Raw genomic sequence first — 8,488 nt, 5'->3', positions numbered from 1 at the left:
GTGAGGGGGGACCAGCGTCGGATTTGGGGGTGGAGGTGGGAGAGAGAGGAAAGAGCCTGGTATCCTGATTCGGGGCGGACTGTGAATCGCAGGGGTGCAGGTCGGGAGGGAAATGACTTACTGTTATACTGGGGGTGGGGGCAGCATGAGAGTCAGGGCCCACTCCCCTCCCACATCTTCCCAGTGTCTTACCAGTCCCCGCCAGGGACAGGGCAAGGCACAGGATCAGGAACCACATGGTGACAACGGTGTCCGGGGACAGGCAGGTGGTGAGCTAGGAGCTGGACGGCCTCCCTGAGAAGCCTTTAAAAGCCCTCACCCCACCTCAGGGCCCCTCCCCTGCCCTGCTGGCACCCAGATGCTGGCCAAGGCCCTGCCCTGCCTCCGGGGGGCTGGACGCCTCCTCCCACCCCCAGAGCTGTGCGAGGGACGGGAGAGCGAACACCTGTGGGCTGGAAGCCGTCCTAGGGCCCAGGGCCAGCCAAGGCAGGGCCCGGAGCTCCTGGGGCCTTGTTCTGGGGACAGAGCCAGTGAGGGGAGGTGGAAGCGTGAGTGGGAACAGAAACCAACCCCCTAATACAAAGCCCCATGTACTTGAACCCCATGTGAGGACACACACCCCAAGACCTGGTGTACCCTCAGATACCAACAGTGGGGCTCTGATTCCCTCCTCCCTGAAGAGCTCCGAGCCAGGAGGCTGGCTCCTTTCTCAGCTCCCGCTCCCCAGAAATATAAGCTTCGGCTCTCAGGATGGCATCTCTTACACCCCCAGACTCAGGATGTAGGTCCCCAAATCAGTTGGTCCTCTCGTAATAAAATCTTAGGGTACCTATGACAATCTTAGCACCCCAAGATCCAGGAATAGGAATTTCCTGTGATTTTCTTGAATGCGTTTCCTAGCAGTTCAGAATCCAATGTTCCCAAGCAACGTGGGGATTCCGTTATCCCTCCCCCCCACCCCGCCCCGCTTCTTGTTCCCCAGATCTGGACGCTCAGAGTCCTAGGAATCCTGGAGTAGCTGCCTTCCAAGGTCAAGAGCATCCTCTCCGCAAATTCCAATCTCCTCTCTTGCAATAGCACATTTAGGTTCATGTGCTCCGACATCCAGCGACCTTGAAAATCCCACTGGATCTCTGAAGAGAATTAGGAACTAGATTCCTGCAGCCTCCGTGGTAAACCCGTAGGCTTCTCACATGTTCCCTGGCTCTTCAGTAAAGTCAGAGCAGCTCACTGGGTCCTAGCCTCTGCTGTATGTCAGGAACCTGCCTAAGGAGAGGAGAGTATTTGCCTTTTTGCCACGGCTACCAGGAAGCCCGGAACTAAATCTTGAGGAAAATAAAGTCATTCTTGATTATCTAGTGTGTGCTGGGTCTTTTCCCTGCGGCGCAGAGACGTAGAGTATTTTCCCAGAGCCAGGCCCTATTTGAGTCAGTTCGCATGAATGTCCTGTTAACCCTTACAACCTATGAGGTGAGCAATATGATGGTCTCTGTTTCTCAGATGGAGAAACCGAGTCTTTCGCTCACGATCACACAGCTGACCCTACGTGTTGAGTGAACAGAGCCTTGCTTCAAGCCATGTCTCCTCACCTAGGGATCAGGGCAGTGGGTGAAATGGAATGGTGGATGGTGAATGGATCTGGGGTCTCCACCCAGCCTCTGGTCCCCATTTCCTGTCAAACCCAGAAGAAAGCCACAGAAACGTTCACAGAGAAACTCTCCGTCATGTTCGTGTTTAACAGGTGACCCCGGGTGCCAGCGCTGGCCTCAGACGGGACATGCCCTTGGCTAATGTCTGGGCGTTGGACGGATGGTGTCTCAGGAGAATGGCTCGATTCTTTCCCAGGTCAGAACAGAGTGACCACCTGCTCAGTAGGGGGCACAGGTCATAGGCCAGAACAGTCAGTTCCTCCTCATGGTGTCCCTGATCCACTCCAGGTAGCTGCAGACTTTGGTGTAGACACCAGGTTTGGTAGTAGTGTCACATGGGACGTCGCCCCAGGACACGATGCCCTGTAGGACACCCCCACAGACCAGGGGTCCCCCAGAGTCACCCTGTGGGGGAGAAGGGGAAGTTTGAATGAGAACCTTGCGATCCAGTGACCCCATCCCCGTCCTAATCATTGTTCATAATCTCAATCCAAATCCAAACCCACCCCATGCAAAATCCACCCCAACTCAACTCAATACAACCCGATTTAACCCAAACCAATCCAACGTGACCCCGGCCCAACACAGCTCAACAGAACTCAAACAACCCACGTCCAAACCCACCCCGTGCAGCCGCACCCCAGCCCAATCTAACCCCTACATCTTCCTCAATCGAAATCAAACCAGACCCACGCCCACCCTCACAACCGACGCGACCCTCCCCCTTAATGTCGTGTCTTCCGCATCCTGAACAAAATCCAGCCCCATGCCCGATTCAACCCTGACACATTTCCCACCTAAAATCAGACCGAACCCATTCCCCTTCTCGACTCCAGCCCATGCGATCCCAGACCAACCACCACATGGCCCACCCCGAGCGCGAACCAACCTTTCCACCCCCGTAACGCCAACCTCGCCCCTGTTCTAACTGCTCTGCCTTCTCCGCCCACATAGCTACCCCTAGCATTTCCTCTGGCCCAAGGCAAGCAAAACCCGACCCCGTTCCAATTCCCAAACCCATCTTCCTCCCCCTCCTACCCCGGGCTCTGACCTCACAGGAGTCGGTGCCTCCGCCTTCCACACCTGCACACACCATGGTGTCCATCAGGCGCCCTGGGTAGTCCTTGTCACAGGATGCGGTGGAGATAATGCTGATGTTGGCACAATGCAGCGTATCTGGGAGATTCACTGCGGAGGGCAGAGGACTTGGAGTGAACCCATAAACTTTCGAGGCTCTGTTTCCCTCTGCCCCAAAGGTCTGCAGAAAAAAGTCCCTAGAAGTCTGATATCCGGTGCCAGTCTTTCACGCACCTTGTGACTCTGGGCTTCCCGTGGTCCCCGGCTCGTTGTCGGACACCAGGCCCCAGCCGGACACCACGCAGGCCTCCCCGGGGTGGGGGCAACGCGCGGGCAGCGCCACGGGGCGCACTTGCGGGGACAGGCGCGCGGGCCGCTGCAGACGCACCAGCATCACGTCGTGGCGGTGGCTGCGCGCTTCGTAGCGCGGGTGTGGGATGAAGCGGGAAACTGCGCGCAGCTGCTCCGGGCCGTCGCGCTTGCGCAGATTGTGCTCGCCCAGGCGCACTCTCATGTTGCTGTGCGGGCGGGTGGTTACCCGCAAGGGCAGGGAGGAGCACAGAGAGAAATCAAAGAACGGGCAACCTGGGGGCCCTTGACCCTTTGGGGATCTGGGTCTCCCGATATCCATTCCCCAAGGCCCCGGAACCAACAGGTCCAGCCCCTGCCCCTCAGGAACCCAAGCGTCCACGGCCGTGCAAACACCTGGAACTCTATCGCCAGGCGCCGGCTCTTCCTTCCTCAGAATCCAAGAGTCTTAGGGCCCTAGACCCCTCCCGCCGTGATCCCTCAGGACCCTGAGCCCTGCCTTCGTACCGGGTTTGGCAGTGGGCTGCAGACAGCACCCAGTATGGGGAGATGAGGGAGGCACCGCAGTTAAAGCGTCCGCGCTCGAAGAGGGCCACTTGCCACGGCTGGGAGTGGGGCACACACTCCTCACCTCGCAGCACCTTGCCGTCGTCCTCCTGGGCCGCTGGGAGAGGGGACGGAGGAGGGTCTCTGAGGATGGAGTCCTATTCCTTGCACCCCGCCCTTGCTACATAGTTTTCACCTGTGCCTTCCCCCAAATTTCTTAAGACGTTCTGTTGACTTTTAAGCACTGCCTTCTCTCTAGCTTTTACAACCGCTGCTTGTTTTCTCCAGAACTGCTCCACTGCCCTTGGCCCCCGCCCATTTGCCACAGGGCTCTGGGAGAGAGAGGATGGGGAACAGACCAGAGGGCAAGAAGTCCCCCGTGACTGGAAGTAGAGACAGGGACAATGGATACGGTCCGGGCTGACAGTCACTTGGAACCAACCATTCAAGGTCACCGAGCTGTCGCAGATATTAAGTGGATATGGTCACTCAATATGCATGACACACCGTCTTGGCTCCAGAGTCTGGACATCTCAGCCAAATGGAGTGTATCATGCAAGGACACAGACGTGACCACACAAGGTCATGGGCAAGTACACGGGCACAGATGGACTTCCAAACTTACGAACTGACACGGGCAGCACGTTAGGCTGAAACTCACTTTCACGTACACGGGTTGTGGCTTCAAGAATCATAGCACGGGGGTTCATACGTGTGCAGGAGTATAGACAGCTAAGACCAGTTCAAGGGATTCATGGGGAGAGGCACTGATATGCACTCAGGCTCCCCAAAACTCGTTCACAGACATGGGTCTACAGCATCGTGGTTAAATCTGGGATCGTCGAGTAAAACCCTCAGGGGTCAAACATATTATCTGTGAGACTTCGAGCCAATTATTTGACCTCTCTGTGCCTCTGTGTTCTCATCTGTAAAATGGGATTGTGAGACTGTGTGCATGCGTGTGCGTGTGTGCGTGTGCATGCGTGCGTGTGCGTGCGTGTGTGCGTGCGTGACGCCTGGCACATAGCAATGACTTAATAAATGTTAATGGTTTTAAACAAAGGACACACAGATTTATTTATGCATACATATGTGTAGATGTTTTGGTTGTAGACAGAAACTTAGCCAAAATAAGTCAGACATATGACCGGACCCAGATAATGATAGTCAAGGTTAAAACTCTGACTCATCCGCAAGCTACTATGTGGAGATTCAGAGTTATAGACACTGACCCAGAGGCCCACACTCAGCTGTAGACCCACTAGATCAGACTCCAGGATGACATCTGGACACAGGGCTGGGCATTCAAGGTCAAGGACAGAACTGGAGACACAGGCAGCCAGGAAAGAACCTGTTTACCCATCGCTAGATCAGCCCCTTGGTGCTCAAAGTCACTCATCGAGTTTCACATAGAGGGATCTGGCTCACACGTGCGGGCAGGATGTGGACACACAGAGCCATACACTGCCCTCCCCCCACCCATGGAGAAATTCACCACGCACAAAGACATCAACAGGGATGTCTCAAGGTCACAGGACCACGACCGCCTACACGGGGCAATGCAGATATGGCTCCTCAAGGTCACAGCCGGACACACAGACACCCACACCAGGGCAGAATTTGCACAGCCAAGACCGAATGCCCACACTCCGCCCGCTAGGGTCAGAAACTGGGCCAAAGGCCCTGGCAAGGCAGGGGGAATACGGATGTGGGGGACAGGGGGTGGTGGACAGGGGTTTTAACAAAGAAAGGGCGAGGCCGTCCTTCGGAGAAGGGCAGAGGGTTCGGGCTGAACAGCTAGGCACTGGGGCCGAACCTGGCCAGTTCGAGCCAGAGGAGGGCGGAGGCCCCAGCTGGATGCAGCAGGCAGGCGGGAGGTGGGGAGGGGAGAGCATAGACAGAGCCCATGGGGAGGCTGGCAGGGGAGTTAGAGGAGGTCAGGGGGGCCTCAGGGGCACCCCACTTAGCCACGTGTGTGTGGGGGGGTTAATGAGAGTCCACCCTCAACTCCCCAGGGTAGAGGCATCAGGTTACAATTAATTTCTCCACGGGTGGTGGCTGAACAGGGTCTGGAGTTCTCCTGCCACCTGGGGTCACCTTGGCTTCGTGGGTGTCCCTCTCTGAGCCACAGCTCCCCCCCCTGTCAAACGAGGCCAGTAGCCCAGTGCGTAGAGATGCTTCTGGACGAGAAGAGCAAGCCTCGTGCCGAACGCCATGCCTGGCACGTGGCCAGTGCCCGGCGAAGCTGGCACACCCTTACCTGGCACTGCCCCTGGGCCAGCCACCTTCCAGGGCCTCACCGTCTGTCGTCATCTCCGTGGGACAGTTAGGGACCCGGCACAGAGACATTAAGTGACCAGGGAGTGGCGGGGCCCAGAGAAGGTCAAACAGGGTCACGCAGCAAGGAAGGCCGCCCCCCGCCCCGAACTCACACTTAGGCCCGTGCCACTCCAGGGCTATGTTGTCATGGACAGTGAGAGGCCCCAGGTGACACAGGGACTCCAGAGCAGCCCCAGGTCCCCGAGGGCTCTCGGGGTGGAGTGACGAGTCCAGGATGTTGGCACCTGGCCCAGGAGGGCGGAGGAGGGGGGTGGGGAGGGAAGTGTCATCAGATGGTCTCCGGGTAAGGGAGGGGCTGGCAGATTGCAGGGCCGGGATGTGCTCAGGATTGGGGGGTGAGGGGGCACCCCACTTCCGCAGACCCCGAGCTGACCTGGGCCCACCTCACCTGCAGATGTCAGCAGGAAGGAGAAGATGAGGAGAAGCCACATTGTGGAGGAGGGACCAGGGCTCTGCTGAAGTCTGGGGAGGGGAGATGTGGACTGGGGTGAGGCTGGACACCCCCCGCCCCCTGCCCTCACCTGGAACCCTCCAGATACAACCTCATCCTACCTGGTGCTTAAGAAGCTTCTTCTCGCCATTCTCGTCCTCCACCCCACCCCCAACCTGGTCCCTCTTTGGTCCTCCATGTCTGAAGGGTCTGCCGTTCCTCCAGGCACCAGGACGGACGCCCAAGTGCCCCCTCAGCCTGTTGAACCCCAGCGCCACTCCACCTGCCTGCCCTGGACACTCTCCACCCCAACGCCCTGGCTCAGGATAGGTTCACTCCCCGGACCCCGTTCCAGCCTCTTATCCTGCCTCTGAGGTCCCCGCCTCACCCCGGTCCGTCCCTCCCTCCACTCACGGCCCCCACCTGCCCCCCGCCTGACCCCACAGGGTCTTTCTGCACCCGGAGTGGACCCTGCCCTATGCCTCCTCACCGCTCTCACGAATTCCCGGCACCCCTAAGATGAAGTCCGAGCCCCCGAGCCTCACGCCCCAGGACAGGAGCGGCTTCTCCCCTTCCGGCCTCCCCTTCACGATCTCGCCCTTCTAGACGCAGCCCACCGTCCGCTTTCCTTCCTGCAGTTTCCTGCCTCCGTGCCTTTGCTCGGGCTGTTCCACCCTCCAGATATGCCGTTCCCTTCAAGGTCCACTGCCTCCTCGAGGCCTTTTCGGACCTCCCCCAGCCAGCGGTGTCTGCCTCCCCCGCCAGACCGAGAACTCCCAAGGGGATGTCCCACACCGCTCAACGAGCTTCCAAATTCATCTTCCGAATTCGTGTTTTCCCTCTGCGGCTCAGCCCCCACCTCCTCGGGGAGGCCCCGACACCCAACAAATAATCCGCTGAATCGCTCAGCGTCTGTTCTGCCTCCACCATGGCACAGATGCCCGGGGATGCTCAGATCGGCTTCTCTCCGTGTCCTGGGGCCCGGCACACGCGATGCCTCAGGGACTTGCACTGAGCTGCCCGAAAGCCGTGGTAAAGCCTGACCCTGTTCTCGGCTCCAGTAAGGGTGCTTTCGAGGGCACCCCCGATTCATCCCGCCCCTCCCCCACCCCACACCACAGCCTCCTGCTTGCATCTCCAGGACAGTCTCTTGGTTCAGGGTCAACCCCAGGTCCCAGTAAAGGACACACGGACGTACCCAAGTGTCCCAGACACTCAACTCCCTCAGGGTGGTCTGGGACAGACCATGTCTCCCTCCCAGACCCCACCCTCACTCCTGTCCCAAAAATCTCACCCCCTCCAGATCCTCCAGCAGCATCTGGGGCAGCTTGAATGCCAGAAGAAAGGGAGCTGGCACCCGAATGCCTGAATTTATAAGCTTCCAGCCTCACCCAGGTCTCTGGGGAGCTGGGTGGGGTGGGGTAGGAGGTGGCTGAGAGTCGACTTTACAGGCGGGGGACGCTTAGGTGGCTGGCGGGGTGGGGGGGATGAGACCTAATAAGCATTTATTAGGCTGAAACTTTTGTCTGAGTCTCCGAGGAGGAATTGCCTGCCAGGGGCATTTGAGGGGGAGGAGGCCAGAGGGCAAGAGTCCAAAATGGGAGGAAACCCAAATCCAAAGCCTGGGTTCTGGAACCCCTCACCTGGAATGTGGGGTCAGGCCTCTCACGCCTGCAGAAGGCTCGCGAGTCTTGGATTCTGGATCGGGACCTCCCCTTTTGGGGAAATCTGGACTTCTTAATTCTGGGTTCTGGATCTTGGGCTCTGGACCTCCAGTTCTGGATCGTGCATATGGGGGTCTTGAGGTGGTCTTTCATGACCCGGAGTCTAGAGTGTGGATCCTGGAGCGGTCTTTGTTCCTGAGTTTGGGTCTGGCACCTGGATCCTGGAGTCTGGCCTTCGAGTGACAGGTCTTGGACTTGGATTCTAGATCCTGGTGGATCTAGATCTTGGACTTTGATTCTAGATCCTGGTGGATCTAGATCCTGGTGGATCTAGATCTTGGACTTGGATTCTAGATCCTGGTGGATCTAGATCTTGGACTTTGATTCTAGAGTCCAAACTGGAAGTCTGGCGTCCGGTATTTGCCATCAAGTAATACAGGGAGAAGACACACGAGAATGAAAATGTCAAATCG

At 57.9% G+C, this 8,488-nt stretch overlaps 3 protein-coding genes across 4 annotated transcripts in view; all 3 read right to left on the bottom strand.

Moving 5' to 3' along the window:
• Positions 1 to 1,669, bottom strand: part of KLK1 (kallikrein 1) — an 8,954-nt gene extending 7,285 nt beyond the window's left edge. The window contains exon 1 of the mRNA XM_011382932.2: positions 1,590 to 1,669. Coding sequence (XP_011381234.1) covers positions 1,590 to 1,669 — 80 coding nt within the window. The remainder of the gene's footprint in view (positions 1 to 1,589) is intronic.
• A 195-nt stretch (positions 1,670 to 1,864) lies between these two features.
• Positions 1,865 to 6,377, bottom strand: KLK15 (kallikrein related peptidase 15). 2 transcript variants are annotated; one of them, XM_011382923.1, is made up of 5 exons: positions 6,310 to 6,377; positions 3,543 to 3,699; positions 2,961 to 3,244; positions 2,701 to 2,837; positions 1,865 to 2,054 (listed from the first exon to the last, which is right to left on the bottom strand). In XM_011382923.1, exons 1-5 carry the CDS (start codon positions 6,350 to 6,352, stop codon positions 1,902 to 1,904), a joined length of 774 nt encoding a protein of 257 aa, XP_011381225.1. In that variant the 5' UTR covers positions 6,353 to 6,377; the 3' UTR covers positions 1,865 to 1,901. The 2 variants fall into 2 exon arrangements, with proteins under 2 accessions (XP_011381225.1, XP_011381226.1); XM_011382924.1 differs by having other exon boundaries at positions 1,902 to 2,054; positions 3,543 to 3,688; positions 6,305 to 6,352.
• Positions 6,378 to 7,621: 1,244 nt separating this feature from the next.
• Positions 7,622 to 8,488, bottom strand: part of KLK5 (kallikrein related peptidase 5) — a 38,943-nt gene continuing 38,076 nt past the window's right edge. Inside the window, exon 4 of the mRNA XM_023524811.1 lies at positions 7,622 to 7,678. Within this exon, the coding sequence (XP_023380579.1) occupies positions 7,622 to 7,678 (57 nt within the window). The remainder of the gene's footprint in view (positions 7,679 to 8,488) is intronic.

This window comes from Pteropus vampyrus, unplaced genomic scaffold (assembly GCF_000151845.1).
Source record: "Pteropus vampyrus isolate Shadow unplaced genomic scaffold, Pvam_2.0 Scaffold494, whole genome shotgun sequence".
NCBI classification, from domain to species: domain Eukaryota; kingdom Metazoa; phylum Chordata; class Mammalia; order Chiroptera; family Pteropodidae; genus Pteropus; species Pteropus vampyrus.
This window is presented reverse-complemented; position numbering and strand designations above follow the sequence as displayed.